A 26,306-nucleotide genomic window follows, 5' to 3' on the forward strand; every position below is an offset into this window, starting at 1 on the left:
AGAAATTTTGTTTCTTTTTTTTTTTCTTTTTATACACCTAACACCGCGAATCGATCGACGATTTAATGCCTTCTCTTCGAATACTGTGTGTTTGTCGAAATTAACCCTGGAAAGCCCCGTCGGTCGGTAAAGTATTTCCAAAAAAAAAAATCAGTTATTGTCGCTTACGTTTCAGAGTGAAAATAAAATCGTGTACGCGGATGAATCAGTCACCCAGAAATTTGTTGTTTCCTGAGTTGCAATATTACGTTATCAGTTCGTTTACGAATCGAATCGCTCTTCGAGATATTCGAGCGAAGTTTACAAGTATTTGTTCGCTGCGTATGAAATTATTACGAGTTTTAAAACAGTAAGTGATTATTAATAGGACGTTGATCGATGACCACGCCTGGGAAGTATCTTAAAATAGTGTTTTGCAATGATCGTTCTGCAATTAGAAGCACGGTAAACGTAAGTGGGCTCGACGACCACCCCTTCTCTTCGCGTGGCTCGGTCTTTCCGGGGTTAATTTCATCCTTGATCGCGACGAGCACGGACGAGAATTTGTGCGCGATCGCGATCAGATGGGAAAGATTAGAGAACGTTTCTCCGTTGGAGAACGATCAACCGTGACGATTAAAATCGCGGATTCTCGGATTATCGTTTCCCCGCATCGGCGACGATGGAGAAGAAACTGTCCGTTCGAAACGATCGATCGAAACGAGAAGAATAGCGCGAAGAAAGGCGGAGTTCGAGGCAGGGTTCTGTGTTTCGTGTGTCTCTGTATGTGTGCGAATGTGATGCTCAAACGTTTCAAGCACGCTTCGATCTTCATAAACAGTAAATCGTTTTTTGCACGCGTATATTGGTTTCATTCGGAAAATTGTACTCTTTAGCATCGAAAGAATTCGTGAGATAAAACCGCCATTTTGTAAATATTATATACCGGAAACACGAAGTACCGAGTTCGATCATTTTCGAGTTATTTAGTTCTTTTTAAGATACGACGTAAACATTTCTTTCTTGTATCGTTTTCTTTCATTTTTAAGTGGCTCTTTTAGAAAAGTTTGGACGCCATTCGTTCGGAACTGAAGAATCGATAGACACAGCTTAGAGGGCCAAGTTATTAATTCGGAATAATTATTTTTTTAGCTTTAGTGATGTTAGTATCAAAATAAATGTCATAGCTACGTCTTCTGTGGAGCAACAATCATTAAACCATCTTTATTAACTTTCAAGCTACATGGGCATTCACGATCGAACAGGTACTCGGTCTACAGATTAAAAATGCGACGTCGACGTTCGAATATAATTATAATTTTCATCGACAATTGAAAAATGGTTCCCATCTATCGAGCGTGGAAGATTGCTCGAAACTTTTGAGCTTGTGTCTTGTGTGTGCGCGTGGGTTTTGGCGGGCGTGAAAGGAAAAATGAAAAAATTCGTTCGCGTGGACCGAGAGACTATGCTTTCCATTTCGAAAATTCCACGACAAAAGGACGCCTAAAAAATATATATATATATATTTTAATATATATATGTATATGTTATGTATATGAACGTGTATAAATATAGATATATAGATACTCGATCACCGAAAGCTTTATTTCCTTATTTCTTTTTTTTTTTTCTCTTTTTTTTCTATTTTTATGTTTTTTTTGTCCGTTCTTTCTCGATTCAACGTTTCGCTACGGAGTACGCGTGCGTAGTAATAAATTACCTGAACGTTTTCCGACAAAAACCGTGTCCCGGGGCTCGAAAAGGATTTTACCGTTTTGCAGCGCAGCCTACCGTTTCTCGCCAATCGACGACGATGTACATATACATAATATATAATATAAAGGTATTCATAAATTAGAGCTCCTTATAATTATATTACCTTTTAAATTATATCGAATAATTAATAGTAATGTTAGTATATACAGGTACAGGTCTCGTATAGTTTTGCAGTCGTGTCGTCACTGGTTGTTGTTTTGTTTCTTGTTCTGTTCGTTCGTTTGTTCGATCGTCGCGTCTCTCTCGCCTCCATTGTTCCAAGGCGCGGTTCTCCCCGTATTAAAATTTTCGCTGCTGGCGGCGGGTGCCGACAAAATCCGCCGCGTTTCATTTTCCGCCGCCTCGAGCAACGACGCGTAGAAAATGGTACCGTGGAAATACGCGCCCCCCTCCGTATTCGCGTTCGTTTTTCATCGACCATCTCGGAAAACCGAAAACTTCCCTTCGTTTCTCCACGAGATGTCGTTGGATGGATACCGTGGTACAACGGGGAGGGCCATTTTTGGGCCCCATACTATCGACACTTCCGTCAATTAAACGTAATCGAGCACCATTCGTCATTCCTCGGTCATCTTATTCAATTTCAAATCCGTAACGACGGGGACCATTTCAGTGTCGAGTTGTTAGACGATTTAAAAAGTATCTTGGTTATCCATTAACCCCTTACCGAGTTTCACAATCATGAGGCTACTATTCATCGAGTCTTATGTATTAAAAACGAGGTACTCGTAGAATAAATTCTTTTTCGTGGCCATTGTACGAACAAATTTGAATTAAACAGTACACGTTTGAAAAATTTGAAATTGAATCGTACGTCACGGGGTTAAGACTCGTTGACATTCCTTGCATTGAAATCTTCCTCAATTTTTCACTCTTCCTGTCTAGATAGCAGTTCGAATGATTTGCAAATATTTTCCCATCGTTGACCAAGGAGACAAAATCAAACAATTACTACGATAAAATGAAGTTCCAAGCTAGTTTACGAATTGATTCGAGATTTCCATCAGCGATTAAAATTTGACAGGAAGTGGATAGTATGGGTCCAGCCTCGTGTCGGGGGGGATAGAGCCTGCCGCGATGGAAGTATTGGCGAGGAAGCCTGTTGATTTGTATACGAGTAGCAAAAAACGTGTTAACGGCACGACGTAGCACCGGGGTTGTTAACGGTACCCTTTTCTAAGCATCGCTTTAGGGTAACCCGTGGAAGGATAATCGAGAAGCTCGAACGACTTTTCGCCTCCCCCGTCTCTCGATTCTATCCGGGAAATGGCAGCGTTTGCTCGACGGACTCGCGGATATCTCTAACGGTAGAAAAATCGTTATCGTTTCGTTCGGTCCGTTCGTCGTTCTTCCGTTTCGTGTTCGGGTCTCTCTTCGTTGGTTCGTGTGGCTACCATAGAAAAAATATAGAAACGAGTATTTACAAGGAAGGAACTTTGTTACGCTCGTAGCTCGGGGAACCGCGTCCGATTCTCGTCCGTCCGCGTATCGCGATCGAGTAAACCGGCTTCCGGGAGGAGTGTCTCTGCTAAAAGCTTTTAATTCCATTCGCGGTTTCAACAAGTATAACCAAGCAACAACGTGTTTTAACAATCACTTTCGTGTCGCGCGGAGACGGGCAAAGTCCTCTCTGTGATCACCCAATCGTCGGACAACGAATGAAAGATAAGCGTTCCGTCCGTAAACCGTTGAACGAAAAATAGAATAAAATATCTTCACGAACAAAATTGTCACCAAACTCGCGTATGGACGCGTCATGAGCCAAAATGTCTTTCTTCAAAATCTTCATATATTAATTTTTTTTCTAAACGCACCACCAATTTTTTTTATTTTAGCCGATGACGCATCCATATGGGTTCTGTTGGTCGCGAATAAATTGCTACAGGTTGGTCTTCGTTGGTTGTCTGTTACTCGCGATTGAACGTTGCCCGTCTCTGATTCGCGTTCGCCACCACCCATCCTCCCCCGCGTACAGTTGATCGGTCGCCGCGGGGCGAATGAAATTAAGAAAAGACGTACGGTGTCACCGGGATGAGCTCCTCCCCTCGCGTGCCGCGAGAGGGAAGCACGACGAGCGCAAGAGCACGGGTTTTCTCTCTCTCTCTCTCTCTATTCCTCTCTCTTCTCTCTCTCACTCTCTCTCTCTCACTGCCACCGCGCGCGAGGGTAAACGTCGCTTTCGTTTGTCGTGAGCAACTCGTTTACCATTCCACGGCTGGATTTTGCGCTGGAGCGAAAGGGCTCATACCCCCGGTTTTAGGTGCACTCGATTATGTGAGGCTGGGAGGTCTCTATGACGCTTGGCCGACTCACGGAGTTCTCCAGATTGTGGAGGGACGTGGAGTGCGGCCCGTGAGCGGATCCGTGCCTCTCGTAATTGTCGATGTGCTCCAGTTCGCATTCCTTCGGCATGTTTCCTGAAATCGAGAAAACGGACTCTTTACGTCCACGGTAATAACACGAAACCTCGTACAGAACGTTTCAGACGTACAAGGTGTTCGGCCATTCCTGGGAAAAATTTAATAGCGGGTTCTGGAGACCAAAATGAGACGAAAATCAAGAATAGTATTTTGTTGATAGAGGCTTCGTTGGAAAGTTATTAACGTTTAAAGTTTCGCCTGTGAAACTGCAATCTGCGGACAGCTGCACACTATCACTTTAAATGTTAATAACTTTTCAACGAAGCCTCGATCAACAAATTGCTATTCTTGATTTTCGTTTCATTTTGGTCTCCAGAATCTCCCATTAAAATTTTTCCCAGAGTCGAACACCCTGCATACTGAAATAATAGGTGTTTGAAAGTGTAGTCTCTACAAGGAGGAAAAAATTGCCAAGTCGAATTTGGACTAGAAGGGGTCTAAAAGTGAAGCTTTTAACCCACATAATTGTGGGTTATTCTTTCGTTCCACGTAGAATACGTGTCTAAAAATGCTCGAAAACAATGGTTTACGCGAATCTTGATAAATATCCCAAGACCAAAGGTAGCTTCTCCATAGTACTCACCAACATTCATGTCAGGGCCGTACTCGTAGTACGTCGGGGAACCCACGGCCGCGGCTAGGGCAAGCTCGTCCTCGATATTGTTCGGCCTGCAGCTGGTCGTTTTCCAGTGGGTCCTAAGGCCGCTCGCGCTTATGTACTTCTTGTCGCAGCCTTGGCATGTGTAGGGCCTCTCGTTCGTGTGTAACCTCTTGTGCAGTTTTAGATGAACGAATTGGGTGAACTTCGCGGGGCATAGGTCGCAGGCGTAAGGCTTTTGGCCGGAATGTAGTCTCAGGTGGGTCTTCAGGTTCGAGGTCGAGCTGAACCTCTTCTTGCAGATCTCGCACTGGTGTGGTTTTTCCCCTGTAACGGTCACAATCACGTTCCCATTTCAATTCTAAACTTTCATTTCGTCGAGATTGGAGTTAAAAGAGACTCAAGTTTTTAGCCTGTTAAAATTGATTTTCTTTAACATCTGATCTTGTGAATGAATTGTTTTAGTTAATGAAAAATCATGTCACCCATATGTTGATGACGTGTTAATGACACCTAAAGTAAGATGATTGGAGACGGTAAACAAATCGCCACGTGGCCCTAGCCTTGATCGTGATCTATACGAAGCAAGGCTAGGCTGTGTTGACATTCTCATTCCGTTTATTACGCATCCTACTAGCGCACGCGTCCGCCATTACCGGTCGAAAACCGACGAAGTAGTCAGTGGTAAACAGGTACCAAGAATGTCAACACGCTATCTATCCGAGCGCGAAACGATTCTCGAAACTTGCAAATATACGCGTGATTCCAAAATCTCATCGAGTGAACATAATCGCGAAGTGCAAGTGCGTGTCTAACAACAGTGAACCCGACTCACCAGTGTGAACAAGATGGTGTTTTTGCAGGTGGGCCAGCTGCGTGAAGCTCTTGGTGCACACGTTGCACTTGAACGGTCTCTCACCGGAGTGCGTCCTCAGGTGGACCTTGAGGTTCGACAGCTGGCCGAAGGTCTTGCAGCATACGTTGCACTCGTAGTGCATTTTCCCATCCTTCTTCTTGAGAGGATAAGGGAGGGACCTGTAGCCCCTGGATCCCTGGGAGTTGGGGCTGAGGGAGCCGCTCTGCGAGCATCCGTGATCGTCGGGCGACAGGGAGCTGGCAGGCGAGTACCGGTTCATCGAGGAGGAGTTCGCGTGGATGGTGAGGCCGGGATGATGGCCCAGGTGGAGGTTGTGCGTGCCAGCGATCAACGCCTGGTTGGTGTCGATCTGCATCGTGGAGGAGGTGGGCAGCTGGTGGCTGCTGGTGGCCGCCTCCAGCCTTCTGCCGTCCGGCCTCTCGTAGACGACGTTTCCGCTGGGCGTCGGCGAGTACGCGGTGCAGTTGATGGTCAACGGCGCCACGTTATGGTGCAACGAGCCGTTCTGGTGGTAGATACCGTACGGATACGAGGAGGGCGACTGAATGGGCGAGATGGGCGACACGCTCTGGTTGCTGCTCACCGCCGATCCTGGATACACGGGACTGGACTCGATCTGACATCCGCCGGAACTGGAGTAGAGGATCGTGGGGGTGGAGGCGCCCGTGGGGTTCGCCGATGGCGACGGGCTTTTGGTCTTCCTCTTGGTCGGGCAGGCGGTCGTGGACGAGTGGAGGTTGCTCGTGGACGTCAGTATCGTGCTGGACGATAACAGGTTCGAGCTGGTGTGGTGATTGGCGTTGCTGGAGGAATGAATACTGCCCGGATGGGACTGGAGAACGTTGGTGGGCCCGGTGCTGGAGTGAAGGTTGCCCGTGCTGGAGTGCAGGTTGCTCGTGGGACTCTGCATCGGCAGGGCGCTGTTCCCGCTGGTGGAATTTACACAGGCGTCGGGCTGCATGGGCAGGTTCGAGCTCGAGTCCGGACTGCAGGGCAGGATGTTCCCGTAACGATGGGACTTCTTGTACGAGTAGGCCATCTCCGTCGGGCTGGACGGCGGCGGCGTCACGGAGTCCACGTGAGTCTGATGGTGGATCTGATGGTGCTGATGGTGCTGCTGTACCCCGTTGTGATGGTGATTGTGACTGTTGTTGTTGTTGTTGTCGGTGCTGCTGCGCAAGAGGATGTTCTCGAGGATGGAGCTGCTGGGGCTGGTCAGGTAGGCTGGTCGACCGGAAACGGTCACGTTGCCCTTCGCCTCCGGCTCGTAGAAGGGCTTAGGGTTCTTCTCCGGGATCTCGTCCTCGTTCACCGTCGACAGAACGGAGTTTTTCTGGAGGATGATCGGCGACATCGGTTTCTGAAGCTCCGGCGTCACCGCCCTGCTAGACAGCTCCTGATCCTTGTCCTTACCGGTACCGTCCAGGCTCTTGGTCGTCTGGAAGTTACCGTAGGTCTTCGTGATCTTGATCTTCACCTTCCTGTACTCGTTCTTCGCCGCCGCGTTGTCCTGCTTCAGCACCTCGTTGCTGCACACCGACGTTTTCGCGTTCTTGCTGAAGTCCAGCACGTAGTTGTTCTCCGAGTCGGACTCGCTGCTCTCCTCCGGCGGCGTCAGGATCTCGTCGTGATAGTTCGAATGGTATCCCTCGTCCGATCGTACGGAACCGTCCGTCGGCGTCATCTGCGATCGTCTCTCGTAGATCGACGAATCCTTCAGCGGGGACACCACGTCCACGCTGGGCGGAATGATTTCGGTTGGTAACGCCGATTGTTGTACTTGTTGTCCTGAAGTAACAAAACAAGAAATGTAACTTCATATTTTCTACGAGAATTTCTATTTTAACCCTTAAGTGTACTCTCGATCTTAGTTTAGTTAGCACACTAGCCCATTTTGCTCAAATGCTGACCAAAATATGAAGGTGTCTTTTTGTTATCAAAGTCAGGACGTGTTCGAATATGTTGAGAAAAATAGTAATATTGTAATTAAAATTGAAATTAATGATTAGACTTGTTTCTATCGAATATGAAACTTGGGATGTGCCTCAGCAGAATGCTGTACGTGTCTCGCTAAATTATCAAATAATCACCTCGACATGTACTATGCAATATTAGTTTAAGCTTGCGGAGAACCATAGTAATCCACTTAAGGGTTAAGATACTCACGTATTCTTTGAAGCATCAGTTCGCCCGTTAACGGGTAATTGAGCCTTTCCGCGAACTCTCTGCAATACCACACCAGAAGCTCTTGGTTCGGTAGTATCGGCTTGATTGTGTAAAAATAAATGTTCATCTGCAAAAAGGGATAAAGAAATCCGGATGAGCCTCGAGCGTGTCGGGAGTCGCGTAAAAAACGCCAAGCGAATTCGACCCACCTTATACTGGCATGCTATCAGGTTCTGCGATTCGGACGAATAAGCCGGGTTTACGTAACGCATCCAATTTGATTTCTGGACGTCGTAACCGTCGATGTAATAGAACAGCTCGTTGTTCTTGTACACCTGTCGAATAGAAACGTCCGTGACTCGGTTGCAAACCTATCAGGAGGTTAATTTTTTAGCGATTCGAAGACCTCGAGAAATAAAGAGATCTCGCGGCGAAAGGGTTAACGCGATATTACGCGGACCATAGACGAAGATGAAGCGCGAGCTAAATCCTCGACGTTCGAGGCGGTTAAGCCGCGGAGGCTAGGAAATATCGGCGATTTAGTAGGGAGAATCGAGAGGGAACCTAGGTTCTCTATCGTAACTCATCAATTCGTTACGAGGCATCAATGGCTTGGCGGGTTTCGCTTTAAGGCTCGGCTAGATCGGTCGAAACCAGTTTCTGGTCTTCGCTGGGCTTCTCTCTCTTTATCCTTCCTTTTTCCTGTTCCCGTCTTAACAATATTTCTTTTTTTTTTTCTCTCTCTCTCTGCGTCGTCCGCGGGAAGACCGGCCCCGGACGATGATAACCGGCGCTCGCGGAATAACCGAGGTCTTCGAACACCGAACGATTCCTTACCCTCCAGAAGTACTTTCGATTCGCGTCGGCCGGCACCGAGTCCTTGGTGTACACCTGGCCCACAAGTGGTCCGAACCTCGTCCCTTTGGGGATGTAACTCGTGCTCCAAACGCCCAAAACCTAAACACCCGGATAACGGTCGATTAGCCTTTACAGTTACTCGGGACATTGGGCTACGTGGAACCTTCTTTATCCAAACTCTTTCTTAAACGTTTCAGATCACAAAATGGGTAGAACTAATTCTAATCGTCACTGGTTAGCTGACAATTGGACTTGTGTCTAATAATAATAGCAAAGTGGGGCTTCTCGAATTTTGTTTGATTTTCTAACTAAATTGGAATCTCTAAAATATTCATCTTACTGAAAAAGCATGTTCACTTTCAGACAGTTAAATACGTAATGAAGTTAAATTAATTCCCCTATCAGAGTGTGAATTTTGCAAGATCGAAGGATCTTTATTCTAATAGGAGCTAGAATGGATAATGGAGGTTCCACTCTATTTTTTCCTTCTTTATGTCGATTGCAGAACGTCCAGGTTTTTCGGGGACGCGAGAAAATTATTTAAAACATGGCGGCTCCGAGGACGCGATGTTTCCTTTCTTTGTTGAACGTCGAGCGTCAGCCCAGGCGGAGCTTCAATAATGCAGAAAGCGTTTTTTGTCGATTCAGCTGCCGTTGGCACCGCGCTTGGTATTAAACAGTTTTGTCCGCGGGACGTTTTCGAAAAAAACCTCGTATTCGCGAGGGGAAACGTTTAAGATCGCTCGACGACGGTGCGAATGAAATTTGGAAAAAATCTGGTTCGCGAATTTACGGGTGAAATTAGTGGTCGCGTTAATTTGATCGCTTCTGGGAGCGACGCGCGGTGACCAAGGCTATCGTTCTCGTTTCTCGTCGGCGAGGAAAGTGTAACGATTGACTTCAGCTCTAGGTCACGCTCGCTAAGTTGATTAGCTTCGTTACTTTATCGAGTTCGATTCGCCGGGAATCCCTTGGTCGAGATTGTTTACTCCGAATCGAGCGGAACGTCCAGGCAGGGCCAGAAATGGGCAAAATCTCTATCAAAAAGTTTCTCAAACAATCGAAATTCGTAAACAAATAAAAAATAATCGACTCATGGAAATAAGAGTGGGTGTTTAGAAATTAACACGTTGGCTGCCATACGAGTGTCTGTTATATTCGAATTAAAAAATAAAAACACTCCACAGGTCGATAATAATTTCTCAATTCTGTAGAATCACTCATACATTATTTTTGAATTTATCTTCAATCTTTTATCGAGCATAAAATATTTCGTCTCGATGGGAATTTTTGGCAGCCAAAGTGTTGTACGCGCGACGTGAATAAAGGGGTCCCTAATGTTTCGATTCGGGTGACAAATTTTCATGATTCTCGCGACTCTCACCGAGGAGGTTTCGAGAAATGATTCTTTGGCGGAGGAACGTACATCGTTGAGGGCCTGAGAGGGCTTGAGGACCAAATTTCTCGGCAGGGACGCTTCCGCGCGATTGGTGTCGCCCGGCGACGCCGCCACATCCGGTACCAAATACACGGCATGCTGCTCGAATTCCTCTTCCCTCAAGGTCGCGTGATCCCACTCGCTGGCCTCCATCCTTCACTGCGCAGAAAAATGAACAAAAATATTAGATGCCTCCTCAACATAATTGATCTGTCGATTGCACATTCATTTACTTCAAACATTTCGTCGATTGTACAAATTATTTTCCTCTTGTTTTTACGCGTGATAATGGCGTAGATCAGTATAAGACTTTTCCCTTTATTTTGCTCTCATTTGTACGTAGAACAACAGAGTTAAATAATATGTATATTGTTTGGTTTTATCAAATAATAATTGCAGTTGTGCTTTGACATAGAAAGTGTTCTTTTCGAAAAGTTTCTTTGGAAAGTTTGTTTTTGTTTGTACGAAATAAAGTGATAAAAAAATGAATTTAGTTTTACCATGATGGCTTCTATATCGTAGATACGTATGATCTCTGATCAAAGAAGCGTCTACAAAAAACATAATCATCAAGGTCGAGTAGTAACTGGAGTGTCAAAATAAAATCAATAAGTCTTGGAAATAAATTATGTAGGCATTTACATACTTAAATAAATTACCGGTACAGTGCAATAAAAATATTGCTGATAGTCACGAACTCATGCTCCGGTAATTAATGTTTTTGGACGTGGATTTTCACATTTTTACGTTCGAATCATGCGCGTCCTAATAAGGAATTGAATTTGCATCGCGTGTATCTTTTTAAAATATAGTAATTACCGCCTTATTTATTGGGTTATAAAGTTTGACAGGTCGTGTTTATTATTTTAAGAGTTTATTAGCCTCCATAAATGGATTCGAGCCTATTCCACCAGAAAGCCAGAAATTGTTTTGTGGGAAGTGTCCCATCGAGTTGTGATTCACCGTCATTTATGTGAGAAAGACCATAAAATCGGGGTCAAAGTCTACCAAAAAGGTGTGCTGAATGGAGTAATAGAATCCTTGGCTGTTACGACTCTCTGGCAAAGGAAAAGGTGGATTTTTCACCAAGGCTCAGCCTTCGTAGCAAAGACAATTTGAAAATGGCTATGGAAAAGTGTCTTAAATTTCATTTCAAAACTTCTCCTAAGTTTAGGTTCGAATCAGCTTGATAATAAACTACAGACGAGGTAGTAATATTTATTATAAAAGTTCAGATAGCCCAAAGACTACTTCGATAAAAACAACTCTTATTGCGAGTTGCGTGAATGAATTCTAATTAGTGAAAAATGAAAATGCACTTGCACCTGGATTATGGAAGGATTAGGTAGGATTAGGATTAAATTCATACATATATACCTATGAAATTATGCAATTATTTAAATTTAGAATTTGTCTAACACTGCTTCAACAGCTTTGTCAAATTAACAAGCATTTGAATTCTAAATTGAAAAGGATCGAAACGTTTTAACTCGAGTTTAGGATCTTTGCATCTATTCGAGGATTCTATAGGAATTCAGACACCGTTATTCAGGAGTTGTTTACCAAATGTTTAGCACTTATATCAACGCCGTTATTTTCGAGTTCCCAGAGACAGGTTCGATCGGTTTTCGTGTTTGTTTCAATGAATCTCGTGGTTGGGTAACTTGTGGTTTCGAAACGTTCTTTGTTACGTTCCTTGAATCGGTGCCATAATTTCTTTGGGGAGTCTCTCTACAAATTTTCGAGCTGCTTTTAAACACTGACAGCTCGAGCACGCGATATCTATCCTTGGACATTTCGTGTGAATTTTGTCGTCTCGTGTCGCATCACGTACGAAGCGTATCGGAATATTTATAAATTCTTTATAAACGCGGAAATCGCGATGGAGGTATCGATGCATAATGACGTCCAACAATGTGGAAGGCTATAAATATAGTCGCGATTCTCGTAAATCGATACAATCGATAACTCTTGGAGGCGTTAATTTTGAAAACGCTTGAAAAGATCCACGTGTCTTTCGTTGAATACTTTTTCGGTTTTCAAATTAAAATAGTTATATTTTCTAATTGGTCAAAATTGTCTAATTTTGCATTGCATTTAATTTCTCACTGGAAATCATAGTGTTCACTACAATAGTCTGCAGTTCTATAGTGTTTCGTTATGGATACTTCCAAATGTAAACTTCAGATCGAGTATTATTTACATGTTCTTCTTAGAAACACATTTATTTGTAATAATTCTATTCTGCTTTTATTTTTATAAACATTGAATTGTTTTTGATAACATTGGTTCGTAATTGTTGTTTCCGTTCTTCCTCTATCGTCGTTCTAAATTTAACATTATTATATTTAATCGCGTTTACTTTTACCGATAAACGGGATGAACTTTCATTCGAGATATAACATTATTTTATTTGTACTTTATACACACTTTTTTGTATTTTTAATTTATTATAAACTGTATATGAAACTCAACTTTAACAAATTTGTCTTTTGTTTTTGCTTCAGTATGATTTTCACGACGATTCTACGTGAGAAAACGAATCGAAAATATAGAATAGACTTTCGACATTTTCGGGGTGCGCGCATGTCGGGCTGTTTTACTGCATATTACTCGCATTTCTGTTGAAATTAATTCTATTAAATATTCAGGGATACACAAAACACGGAACGTTCACTTTCGAAATAGTTTACTTTATTAACTTACTTTCTACAACATTATCGTTTAAGAAGTTGCTCTTACTATCACCCATTTGCTTCGTACGTGCTCACCCTTTCTCAATAAACCTCGACGAATACTTAATAAAATTTTCCTTGAACGTTTAATATTGTTATACTACGATATTAAATAAGATTAAAACAATCAGAATACGGAATCGCCTACCCAGCAAATTTTCAAAGTCGATTTTCTCGGAAAACCTCGTACAAAAGAATTTCATTCTTCATTTTCGTTCGGTCCCTAGACATTTACGTTATTTGTTTCTTAGAGACTTTTCAAAGAAAAAACGATCGTTGAAACCTCTAATAAATTGTCTACAGTGTCGGGGGGTCGTAAAAATAAAATTTGAATCATAAAATTCCGTCGTTGACCGATCGGTGTTCGCCATTTGGTATTTTTCGCGACGACGTTTAACGCGTGCGACGCGAAATTCGCGTTTTTCTGGCCGTTGAATCGGCGATGGTGCAACACTTTAACACCGCGAAAGTGAAACCCGTCCACGCATTGATCGACTGCAGGGGTGAGTGGGAGGGGGACGGGGCATAAACTCCGAAGTCCGCCCGCCGCCACCCCCTCTCCCACCCAACCGCCCAGCCAGCGGGGGTTTTCGCTACTCGTTGAATTTCCATTTCCGTGGAAATCGCGCACTACCAACCCCCCCTCCCGTTCACTATTCGTTAACTTTCCGCGTAACTTTTTGCTTTCCCCGGACCACCCTCTCGCCTGTTTCATCCCCCTTCGATCGAGAGGATTCTTTCCTCGGTTCATCGGCGACATTAGTCGTTCTCCTTCGATTCATTCACGTTCTCCTCTCACGCAGGGCTCCTTTGTTTTGATTTTTAAGGGGTTGAAACCTGTCTCTGTCGTTTAGGATTTTTAGGGAATCGACGTCGGTACGCGATCACTGGTCGCGTCTGGTCCAAAGTGGATGATCAAAGGGGCTGAAAGTCGGTGCAACGGACAGGGCATCGAGCTAACTTTTGGTGAATGACCGTTGCACTCGCAGTGTGCAGGGCTGAAGCTCTCGACAAAATCGATGCCCGTAAAGGGCATGTGCAATGTTTTCACCCCCGTAGCGTTTCGTTTTCACCGAGAGCTCGACTGATATAGCAACCGGGAGGGTTGGAAGAGGATCTTTGAATGAATTATTTTCGAAATCTATGACGATCGGCGTGCATCGTTACTCACGCCTTTTGGTGCATCGGTTCCCTGCACCGTCTGGTTGGTTTCGGCTGGTCGTGATAAGCAAACAACAACGGGTCTTCCGGTTTCCCCCTTACGTGATCCTGTGATTTCTAAGGGAGATCGGCATCCCGCCGAGTCTGAGGACACCCGGGAGCCTGGGCTGGCCTCGCGCTGAGGGACGAAACACGACGCCGGTTACCCTGAACATTTATTTCGTAGATTCAGCACCCCTTCGGGGGACAAATTTGTCGAACGTCGATAAGGCCGATCGCTGCCGGCCCCAGGCGGTCCTCTAGCCACCTACGCGACGCTTATCGATTATCAGGACATCGAGAAAACGAAATTGGAATCGGCGCTGCCGTTGCACCCCGGGCTCGATCAACCGCCGACACTCTCCCTTCCTCGCTGTTTATCAACAACAATCCCTCTCCGATGCCGTTCCGAGGATTCCGGGACCAGCGCACGGGGGTTCGGTTTTTTTCCGAGAAATCACACCGCAGGATCGTTGGAAAACTATCCGTGGAAGCACACCGTGTGTATTCGTTTCGGAAAACGCACACGCGAACCACTTGGACGCACTTCACCTCTTTCCGTCTACGCACCCCTCTCCTCTGGCACCCCGTTTTACTTTCCCCAGGTGTAACAACCGAGACAGACGCTCGGGCGCCTCGAAACGGCGTCGATCGACCGTTTCGAACGATTCCGGATTCGTACGTCACCACGAAACAAACGTCGAACTTTCCCGTCGACCCTCTCGACGAGAGGATCGAGGCACGCCGCGGAGGTCCGGTTCGTTCCCCGAGGGGGGAGGGAGGGAAAATTTGCAGGTAAAAAAACAGAGAATAGGAAATGGCAAAAAAAAAAAAAAATTGATAAACCGGCACTGGGATCACGGTTTACTTGGGGCACACGCGCGGGTCCCGCGATTTCCCCGTTTCACGACCCGTTTTTCGAGGGTGGTCTCCGCCTTTCGGGGTCTGTTCGGATGGCACACGCAGAGAACGGTGTGTGGAACTCGGGTAGACCTGACCTAGCCCAACGCGAGTCGGCTTGGCTCGTCCTCCCTCTGCGTCGGTATTGGTCGCTGGCTGTCCCTCTCTCTCTTCGTCCTGCTTCCTTTTCCGTCGAACGCGGACGCGGTGGTGTGCCAGCAAAGCTGCCAGACCAGAGCAGAGGTGGTGCATTTCTCTGCGCTGCGCTTTCGATCGACCCGTTGCCAGAGGTTCCCTCCCCCTCCCTCTCGTGCCTCCCTTGCGCCCACGTTCCTCATCCTAGCGGTCCTCTCACTCCGACCATTGGCCGTTCTCTCCCTTCCACTCGCGTGTGTCTTTCTCCCTCGTTCCCCCGTCGATGCACGATCGTCCCCTCCTCGTCAACCCCGTTGCTCTGTCCTCGTCCCGCCCCACCCCTTCGCGGTGGCACCTCTCGTGCATTTCCCTCTTTCGTCCTGCTCGCTCGACGCGCCTCGTTTCTTCCCCTCTTTCTCGGTCACGCTCTCGTTTACCCCTTTCAACCCCTCTGGCTACTCCAGCGCGTGCAACCGTGTCCCCTTTCTCTCTCTTTCTCCCGTCGTCCTCGGATTTTCCATGCCGCCCAGCTCTGTCTCTGTTCGTCGATGCCCGACAGGGTGCATGCGCCGATCGCTTCTAAGTTTAATTCTTCGGTTAAGTTCTCGGCGATCGCAAGATGCTACCGCATCGATGCGTACAACGTGAACGAACCGGTGGTGGGGGGAGGGGGGGCAGGCGGTCGGAAAAAAACGATCGCGCGTGCACGTGACCCCATGTCGTCCAGGTGTTTACGCGCGGGGGCGGCTCGACCGTCGAGGTAACCCCCGACCAACGGTGGCGAATTCGAACGGGTTTTGCAAGACGTCTCAGTTTTGGCGGGGGTGGTTTATGTAACGCGTAAAATCGATAGGGCGAACGGGTGGGCGAATGATCCAAGAAAAGAAGCGTTTACCTTCTGGCACGCAATTAGGAACGAAGAATAGCGGAATGGGGAACACGGAACGACCCCCTCCTCCCTCCGTGAAAACATCACCTGACTTTCGATACGATTTAGGGGACTGCGGCACTTATCGCGATGGCTGGTCGAGAATATTACGCTAGGGGGTCTGTTTGGTTCAAGTAGGTTCTATTTTCTTGTTGTCTCTTATAGTCTTGAAGTCTTGGGAAGATATTAATGGTGAAATTCGAGTAATTAACTATGTATTGTACGGGGAACTTTGGAGGCGAAAGAAATCGAGGTCTCTTTAACCCTTAAGTGGACTTTCAATCTCAACTGAATGATTTTACTTTGTTGTTTTTGCACCAAATTGGTAAATGGAAATTAAGTTTCCTTTAAAGCATTTAAAAAATAATGGACTAATGGAGGATTACATAAATTTTCAAATAATTACATTTACATATATTAAAGAATTATTAGTTTAAACTTGCAGAGGGCTGCAGCGTCCCCTATGATCCACTTGAGGGTTAAAATTCTAAAAAGTTGACAAATAATATTTCAATTCATGTCCCATTAATTTAAAAAGAAAAGAATCTCGAAACATCGTCCATTTTTTAGAACCCGAAGTTACATAAACATTTTGATAAATTTTTGTTTAATGAACTCAAAGCCAAAATAGAGTCTTCAGAGACACAAATCATATCAAAGATTTCTACACGAACGTAGAAGCAAACGATACAGTGACTTAATTGTACATCATCGTACAAAACAGTGGAATTAATGCATAAGGATTCTTTTGATCGTTTAAGAGCCCGTGCAGGGTTTCGTGGGCACTGAAATCTATATACACCGTATACGTATTAAATTCTTATATAATTTTATTTCCAGGTGGTTTACGTTTTCCGAAAGGCCCAATAGGGTGGAAAACGTTAAAGTCGCGCCACGATCGATCGAACGACAATTGTATAAAGAGTTTGTTTCGCGTCGACGATCACGAAAGCATGTAAAACGTACCCCGTAGGTCAGGGAACTCTTATTAACAATGTCATCGAAGGACAATTTCTTCTGGTCTGGTAAATTTTCAAGCCAGACGACCGTCTACAAAAATCCTGCGGTGTTTTTCTACCGTCCTTGTTTACTTCTCCTTTGAGCGAGTGGTTTTTCTACGGTGCGTCCCTCTCGCACGGTTTCTCCGCGTCCGTTGTCCTCTCGCAACCCCTTCACGGGGACGTGCATTTAACCCCAACGCCACCCTTTGCTCACTCCCACCCTCTTTTCCCATTCACGGCTCGGTGCATACGCCGATCACGTACGAGCCGCGTGAATGTAAATCGGCCCAAATCGATCCAGACCGGTCTACTATCTACACCCTTAACAATTTTCACTCCCCCCGAACGATTCTCTCTCCATATACGATTAACACTACCGTTACGCCAGTGGTTTACGAATCTTCGTAAAGAGGAACCCCCCTGAATAAAAAAGATCATTTCCGCGCCCTAGATGAACGCTAGGTTCAAAACGATGCGCTGGGAATATGCTCCAACAGGTGTTGACCCTCTGAATTATTTTCACCCTTGAGGGGGAAAAATTATTCAACCCCTTGGTGTCTGAATCTTATTTTATTTATGTTCTTTCATTCTTAACAGAAACTTTAAATCGTGTCCATTGCAAACCCTTTGATTACTAAAAGTGCCTATAGGTGCTCAGTCAGTCGACTACGTGCGTTAAACACCTATGAGCGTTCAGCCCGTGTGTTGCATAAGTCACGAAAAAGTTTTTCGCGCGCAATTTATGTTTGCATCAAAATCAAAGGGTTAAGAAGAATTTTGTAAAGCAGCCAGACAAAATTTAATTTTACGCGTCGACGAGTACTTTTGATTTTAATTCTGGTTACAATCGTCACCTGTGGCGATCGTAGGAATCTTCGCGGAGGTGTCGAATGTTTTTCGAGGGAGGTGGCCAGTGGTTTTGGTACACCGGGTGTATGGAATCCGACTGGCCCAGACCCCGGGCCAGAGTCACGGCCACTCGAGATCGGTAACCCCGTTCACTTTGGCTGAACGGCCGTTCACTGTGCGGCTCTTCTTTTCGTCTACGCGTCATCGCAACGGCCTAGCTCTCCCGGGACCATCGACACCTCGTGTAACAGAGAAACGACGGTCGTCGAACCTACGCGGATCCTAATCCCGAAGACCGGTCTCGATTCCATCTGCAAGGTTACGCGAACGAAATCTGTCGCGCTAACTCTGACGCGAGCGCGCACAAAGGACCGATTCTCACCGGTCGAGATAATACACCGTCCCTCCCCGCCCGCTGCGACGGTCGTTCACCGTGAACACCTTTATGTATTCCCGGCGTAAACAAGCGCACGACATGCAATTAAAGATGATCGACCATCTACTGCAAAATCGAACACTTCAGAACCCATCGAGTCGGTGGATAATTCGCGAAGGTCTGACAAAGTTAGTCGAATACTTTGTAAAACATTCTTACTCACCCTTTGGTTCGTAATAATTAACCTCTTGACGTATAATTTAATACCAAATAATTTTTCAAACGGAATGGTCAAGAAAATGAATAAATTTGTTTACGAATGTCTCGTGAATGTAAAAATGTGATCTTAATATATAAGACTATTTAATTTCGTTTAAATTTCTTCGTACAAGGAATGACCATGAAAAAAAATAGATTTGTTTTACGAATGCCTCGTGAATGCAAAAATGTGTTGATCTTAATATATAAGACTTGACGACTGAGTAATGTAAAAAATTACTTTGTATTTTTTCGTGACAATAACACTTTCCTTTCTTATAGGTCGGAAAGTAAAAATACTCCATCGGAAGCAAGGAAAGTAGCGCAGGAATTTTCTACAATGTAAGTCTATTCAAATGAACTTGTTTTTTGCCCTTGTTTCTGTTGTTATATCATTTATGAAAATACGCATCATTTTTTAACTGCTCCAATCTCTGCCACTCCTGATTTTTTACTAATCAACGATGTGAGACACCATATCCAGTGTCGATTAAATAAAAAAAATTTCACAAAATCCATGTGCCAGCGATTTCGTGAAACTTTGCGATCGTTCGTAAAAAATCATATTTTCTTTTTGAACCGATTCAACGATTAAACATTTTATTCTGTAATTTGGGTGAATATCGAGAATGCTTCTAACGCGTTTGACGTCTATTTTTCCTGGCCAGCGATGTAATAATTTAAATAGCATGACAAAACGCGCGCGTATAAATGAATCAGAAATGGCGGGATTAGCATTTTTCGGACGATTTTTCGGTATTCTCGATCGCCGCGCGCCGCTGCAGTGTATCGACTGGCAATAATTCACTCGGCGGTGTTCCTGAAATTAATAGAATATCGCGTCGGTCGTGATTTACTCGTAATTCCGTGGAAATGCCTCCGCCGGCGGAATCAAATTTATAGTAGTAATTGCGCTTTATCGGCGCCGGGGCGCGCGTCGCGTCTCTTTTCACCCAAAATAAAATGATTCCGCTTTAATCCCGTCGTGCGTGCGAATTTTAACGGCAGGACGCTTTTAATCCACGCGACACCCGACTACTTTCGGCCGGAAATTTGAAAATAATTAAATTCGTTCGCCCTCGTAAACATCGCGACCATGCGCGGCGCATTTCGATCATTTTCCACGGCGAGATCTGTCAACGAGGCTGGGAAACGTCATCCTGAAAACAATAATGCTGATTCTCTTTCCCCCAGAAATTAATTCGCGCGGAAAATTGTAACGTATTCGATTTATATGATTTATTCGCGTTCGTTAGAAACAATTTGTACGCGTATAGAGACCATTATAGAAATATACAGGATATTCGACCAACCGTGGGAAAAAATTTTAATGCAAGATAGAGGCCAAAATAAAACGAAAATCAAGAATACCAATTTGTTGTTGGAAGCTTCGTTAAGAAATTATTAACGTTTATACTTCCCCCGAATTTTTTTCTCGAAAATGCGCAGGATTTCAGGGGTATATATATTCACCAAAAATAATTGTAATTGATCCTTGCAACTGAAAATAATTTTTCCAAAGCGATTTGAAATTTTTTTTTTTCGCCGAAAAATTTGTCCTTCCTGAATTTTTTTCACGAAAATGCGTAGGATTTTGGGGATATGTGTATTCACCAAAAATGGTTGTATTTGATCCCAGAATCTAGAAATAATTTTTTTTAAACGAATCGTCATTTTTTTTCGCCGAGAAATTTGTCCTCCTTCCTGAATTTTTTTCTCGAAAATGCGTAGGATTTGGGGGATATGTGTATTCACCAAAAATGATTGTAATTGATCCCTGCAACCGAAAATAATTTTTCCAAAACAATTTGAAATTTTTTTTTTCACCGAAAAATTTCACACCTTCTCGAATTGTTTTCTCGAAAATGCGCAAGATTTCAGGGATATGTCTATTCACCAAAAATGATTGTAATTGATCCCCGCAACCGAAAATAATTTTTTCAGAATGATTTGAAATTTTTTAATAACTATTTAATGAAGCCTCAATCAAGAAATTGATATTCTTGATTTTCGTCTTATTTTGATCTCTAGAATCTCCCAATTAAAATTTTTCCCAGGGGTGGTCGAACACTGTATAAACTCCATTTTAATAATGCTCGTGTAAAAATCTCGACACGACGTTACGATCTCAGTGTAGGGTCATCGAATATTAATTTTAGAAACGAGGATTCCCTTATCGACGTAACCGCATTCGCATAGATACCGAAGTCAAGGTTCCAACGGATTATTAAACATTTTCGTGTATAATTCACTTCTGCAAACTCTAACGAAGTCGTCTCGAATGAGTTATCGATCGACGTTCAACGGGGCAATTAATATTTCGTTACTTTCGTATTAAAAAAACTATTTATTTACTCGACGGGTGAGGAACCTTTGGAGTAATGATGAATAATTACAGTAGAGAGTCGCGAGGAGTATTCGACAGGTGATACAGGTTGCGGGATCTCGGGCGAAAATACCCGCGGGATGATTCATGAACGGCAAATTAATAAATATGCGTCGCCGCGTATAAATTAAGCTTATTGCGGGATAACAAATCCTCCAAAAAAAATAATGAAGAACGAAAAAATTTAACGTATCGCCGCGAGCATTAACGTTCTCGCGCGTACGATTTATACAGCCGGATTTGCCGCGAGTCGCGCGATAGGTTTCCTTAACACGCTTGGTGCCCAGAGATTAATTAACCCGTGGATTCGTCGACAGGCACGTTTCCTACATCTGCAATAATTAATAGGTCACGAACAATTTTCATTTGTACAATAATATTATCAATCGATCGGTTTCGTTTCTACTTTCTGAGAACTATACGCTATGAAGTTTGTTCTGCGTTTGCTTCTTAACACTTTGACAATTAATTCTCAAGTTAAAATATCGAAGAAAATAAATTTCAATAGGCTTCGTAAATTTTAAATTGACAATCAACGTGTTAAAAGTAGCAAGATCACAAAGATATCACTTTCGAGGAGCGAAGAGATTACCTAAGCTCGTATCGATCAAGAAAATATAAGTTCCAAAAGAGGAAGCAAGTCGTATCCCGAATTGTGTTTCTTAATTTAAAATTATTCGAGTTTTAATTTAAATTGCTTCGTGTTATTTGTTTGTTTCTCGAGTCTTAATCGGTTCAATGGACGCGGTTGGTCGATGAGATCCGATCTGCGAGCAATTTGACGACGCCACTCCGGAGAGTGACTCGGTCGGGTATGTGGGCGAGGTCGTTGACCTCCGGGCGAATTCGTGTGACGAAATTTCGTTGGTTTGGCACCGTGGCCCGTCCGAAATTTCACTTTTCGAGGGACACACGCACGCGCGTCGGGCACACACGTGTCCACGTACTCACACAACGGGAGGCATGAACGAGTCACCTTGCGAATTTCCACGTTGCCGAGCCCTCCTAGCGAAAGAAGTTTCCGCGTGAATCGCCGACGACTACTAACCCAGATACGTTCCCGGGTCGTCGATCTTTTCCCTCCTCGGAGGAACGACTGTACCAGATATATTAATTTCCTTCGGTTCGACCGCTTCTCGCGAGAATCGCCATCGGCACGATTTCGGGACAACCTGCATCCTTTAACCCTCAAACACATCCTCTCATCCCCAAACTTCCAATATTGATCTATTGAACAAATACCACTTATAACACCAGCTGTTCGAATTTGGGTCGAAGAACAACTTTATTATTTCAATATTTAAATGCTACAAATAAAATCCAAGTAAATTCTAATACTTGTTCGTATATTATTGTTCCATAATATAGAACTGTCCTAATTGAAAAATTCGAGTATCCAAGTAAATTCAAATATTTATCTGTTCGAATATTATTATTCTATAGCACAGAACTGTCCTAATTGAAAAATTCGAGTATCCAAGTAAATTAAAATATTTATCTGTTGAAATATCATTATTCTACAGTATAGAACTGTCCCAATTAAAAACTTCGAGTATCCAAGTAAATTAAAATATTTATATGTTCGAATATTACTGTTAGATAGCACAGAACTGTCTTAATTGAAAAATTCGAGTATCCAAGTAAATTAAAATATTTATCTGTTCGAATATTATTATTCTATAGTATAGAACTGTCCCAATTAAAAAATTCGAGTATCCAAGTAAATTAAAATATTTATCTGTTCGAATATTATTATTCTACAGTATAGAACTGTCCCAATTAAAAAATTTGAGTATCCAAGTAAATTAAAATATTTATATGTTCGAATATTACTGTTAGATAGCACAGAACTGTCTTAATTGAAAAATTCGAGTATCCAAGTAAATTCAAATATTTATCTGTTCGAATATTATTATTCTATAGTAAAGAACTATTCCAATTGAAAAATTCAAGTATCCAAGTAAATTAAAATATTTATCTGTTCGAATATTATTATTCTATAGCACAGAATTGTCCCAATTGAAAAATTCAAGTATTCGAATATTATCACCATCCTAGAAATTGTTCGCAAGTTTTCAGCGAAGAAGTAACTCCGGAAGCGCGTCTCGAGCAATGAATATCGAATTCATCATGCCCCACGAACACTTTAATGGGCCAATTGAATCCGTATTACGATTTTTTTTTGTTTCGTCAAAACGGTGGATTTGCAGAAAAAGAGTTGTAAACATCGCTTTGACGAGGCTTAGAATTTCTAGAGACGAAACGGTGATGCGGAAGGCGCCGATTCACGTTGGGGGATTAAACGAACACGCGTTTAATAGTGATTTATGCGTGATACTGTACCGAATAAGCCTTTTTCGAAGAATGTTTTGAGAATCGAATTACTCGGGCTGTATTCGAAACAATAACGAAAGTTGCGACTGATTTGTATGGGGGACGCGCCGAAAATGATTTCGGGCTGCGTAAAAATCGTCGAAGCTGTTGCAGATATTGCGACATGTGCTTTCGGTGACATTGATATTACATTACGAGAGTTATGCCGCGTTAGAATCGTCGTAGAGGCTTATTAATTCTCTAACAGACGCTATACGTGGATCACGTGACTCCATAGATCAGTCTATGCCCTATACTAATATCTAAAGTTAGAACTCTAACAGCTCCCTTCAACATTATTAATTTTTATACTCTCGTGTCGCTTTACGCGTAACAATAATAACGTTCATTGCAGCAAATTCGTAACGATTAAGAAATTAAAACTAAATGGAAAGAGGAAATTAGAAAGAAAGGTATACTCGTTGATACAGAGACGAGCTATAGCTATACACAGTTATTAACGTAACCTTGATATTGAAGCGTGGGTCACGTGGCTCTATTAATTGCACTGTTTTCCCAGCCAGTAAGTATGCGAGTAATTTGGATTTCTCCTTCGGTGCATGCAATCTTTCAACAGCCAATTGTACGAGGCATTCTAACGTTAGGATTACTCGATCGTATACGCAATATCCCACACGCTTCTTTCGTTGCGTACAAATTATTTTCATTCGTCCAAACGAACAGACGATTTTTATTTTTAGATGCTGTATCGATTTTAAGTGAACAAAAGTGAGAAAAATAAAGTCTAGGAAAAGAAATCACCCGGGGATTGAAATTCATTTTCATCGACCACTCGGGTTAATTAACGACTACATCGCAAACGCAATTACTAAAGGGTGTCTCGACGAAAGCTTTAAAATTTTTCCCCCCTTAAAGCTGCTTTTAAATACGCGTCGACGCAGGTCCACGCGTTTCCTTTTATTTTCCGTTGTATCTGTCGTCGATTGTCCGTCGAATAACTCGTTAATGAACTTTGCGCGGGCGTTGATCGATTCGGGGGCCATTTCTAGCCCCGGCCTCGGAATAAAACTTCCGCGGTGAAAAGCGACGGTTTCCGTTGTTTCATCGATTCGAGCGCTTTTCAGCGTTCCTCGAAAGGGAAATTAAAGCTTCTCGACGCTTTGTATCACCCCTCGTCACCCTCCTTCTCGAACACGGAACGACGCGAGCGAAACGCCTGTCGCGGGCCTCGCGAGTTTCTAATCAGACGCGCGTAATAGCGGCCGCGAATAGAAAACTGAATGTGAACCGGAAATGCCGTTTCCATGGAACCCATTCGAATCGAACCGTTCCATGGTGCAAGGTGCTTTACCTCTCTCGTTCTACACTCTCGTAACTGTTACTTTAGAGAATAACGGGCCGTGTGCGCTCGCGCGATGGCGCGCGCGTGTTTATCGCGCCGATTGCGTGTACACACACGGCTTACCGAGAATAACGGGCAGACATTTTTGTCTACAACGTCGAAACGAGGATTCCTCTTTCATCCTCTCCTCTTTCACATCGGTCACGGTCCACTCTGACAACCTTCTTTTTTCAACCGTTCTTTCGCAGCTAATTTTCGACGAATTCTAATTCTATTTGACGTTGTTTTATTTTCAAAGACGTTATTTTTCTTCGAGTCGTGTTTCATTTGTATAAAAAAAAAAGCCATTCGAAAAATTTAAGGCTATATATTCATCGAATTTTTAACTGTCCAACCGTAGATATCGAGTTGAGAGTCTTTCAGTAGGCTGGTGTTTTGAGAACGTTATTCTTATATTTTTTCCTTCGAGTCGTGTTTCATTTATATAAAAACAAAGCCATTCCAAAAATTTAAGGCTTATATTTATCAAATTTTTAACCGTCTTACCGTAGATATCGAATTGAGAGTCTTTCAGTAGGCTGGTGTTTTTAGAGCATTATTCTTATATTTTTTCCTTCGAGTCATGCCTCATTTGTATAAAAAGAAAGAAAAAAGCCCATTCGAACAATTTAAGGCTTATATTTATCAAATTTTTAACCGTCCAACCGTAGATATCGAGTTGAGAGTCTTTCAGTAGGCTGGTGTTACGAGAACGTTATTCTTATATTTTTTCCTTCGAGTCATGTCTTACTTGTATGAAAAGAAAGAAGAAAGCCCATTCGAACAATTAAAGGCTACGTATTTATCGCATTTTTGACCGGAAAATTCTGAACCGTCGAACCGTAGACGTCTAGTTGAGAGTCTTTCGGTGGTGTTTTGGGAATGTTATCCGTGAAAATGGTTCGAGTCTGTCGAGACATTATCGAGGGTTCCGAAGGTCAGAAGCCCGGGCAGAGTTGTCGCATCAAATATTCATTTCGTGTTCTCTCGATGGTTAAGAAAGGTCTGGACGCCGGTAAGAAGGTCGATGCTTCGCCGAGTCGCCGGGGTCGACGACCCTTAAGGCTTTGAACCGGGACATGTTGCGTTCAAGCTTTTTTGTAGAAAGTGCTGTTACTCCGATGATCTTGCAACAACGAACTTCGTTTCTTTGCGCGACCGATAAAAAAACCGTCTACTATTTTCTGCGCGTCCCCGAAGAACGCTCGCCTCCGTTGCATTAACTGATTTGAATTTTCATGAGCATCGCGAACCACCCCTCTCGAAAACAATCTCCCAAAGAATCTCAGAACTCTATTCTGGGCGATGAAATTTTTCTATACCATCGCGATGCTTGAATCAGAGCTGAAATTAATTTCGAAACGACCTGGTCTTTCGCGACCCCACATTTTCGAAGATGAAAACCACCCTGTTCGAAAATAATTTCAGAACTCTATTATTCTAGGTGATGACATTTTTCTATCCCCTCGAGAAACTCAAAATGACCGGTTTAACAAATTTTGACCATCGCGGGTTCGGAGCGCGCTTCGATTCACCCTCAAAGGGGGTGATTGTTTACCGTAAATGACTTTGCCCGGAGTCAGAAATAGCACCGGTGTAAAAAAAGTATTCAAAGCGTTGGTCTATTTTAATCATCGCCAGCGGTAAACACTTGTGGCACACGTTTGTAACTTTGAACCTAAACGCGTGCAACGCTCGTCTCGTAAGAATA

The 26,306-nt window shown here is 43.6% G+C and overlaps 2 protein-coding genes across 5 annotated transcripts in view; one reads left to right on the forward strand and one right to left on the reverse strand.

The window, feature by feature from the left end:
- The window catches only part of LOC122398925 (protein FAM76A), an 89,951-nt gene that overhangs the window by 8,770 nt on the left and 54,875 nt on the right, over nucleotides 1–26,306 (forward strand). For all 4 annotated transcript variants that reach the window (XR_006259231.1, XR_006259229.1, XR_006259230.1 and 1 more), the window contains one exon: nucleotides 18,777–18,836. The gene's annotated coding sequence lies outside the window, so the exon portion shown is untranslated. The remainder of the gene's footprint in view (nucleotides 1–18,776; nucleotides 18,837–26,306) is intronic.
- Nucleotides 4,012–10,265, reverse strand: LOC122398914 (PR domain zinc finger protein 1-like). Its single transcript, XM_043399182.1, has 7 exons — nucleotides 10,101–10,265; nucleotides 8,654–8,773; nucleotides 8,026–8,151; nucleotides 7,817–7,943; nucleotides 5,609–7,438; nucleotides 4,759–5,100; nucleotides 4,012–4,172 (listed from the first exon to the last, which is right to left on the reverse strand). The coding sequence occupies exons 1-7, from the start codon at nucleotides 10,263–10,265 to the stop codon at nucleotides 4,012–4,014; spliced, it is 2,871 nt and encodes a 956-aa protein (XP_043255117.1).

Source organism: Colletes gigas, unplaced genomic scaffold (assembly GCF_013123115.1).
Source record: "Colletes gigas isolate AHSC1104 unplaced genomic scaffold, ASM1312311v1 Colletes_gigas_Sc00002, whole genome shotgun sequence".
Taxonomy (NCBI): domain Eukaryota; kingdom Metazoa; phylum Arthropoda; class Insecta; order Hymenoptera; family Colletidae; genus Colletes; species Colletes gigas.

What these genes read in the sequence shown, in the direction of transcription:
- LOC122398914 (XM_043399182.1), bottom strand. Translation starts at nt 10,265, where the DNA reads ATGGAGGCCAGCGAGTGGGATCACGCGACCTTGAGGGAAGAGGAATTC. An exon ending in ATCGAAAGTACTTCTGGAGG is followed by an intron (nt 8,152 to 8,653) that starts GTAAGGAATCGT and finishes TCTATTCGACAG; the next exon opens with GTGTACAAGAACAACGAGCT. An exon ending in ACTGATGCTTCAAAGAATAC is followed by an intron (nt 7,439 to 7,816) that starts GTGAGTATCTTA and finishes TTGTTACTTCAG; the next exon opens with GACAACAAGTACAACAATCG.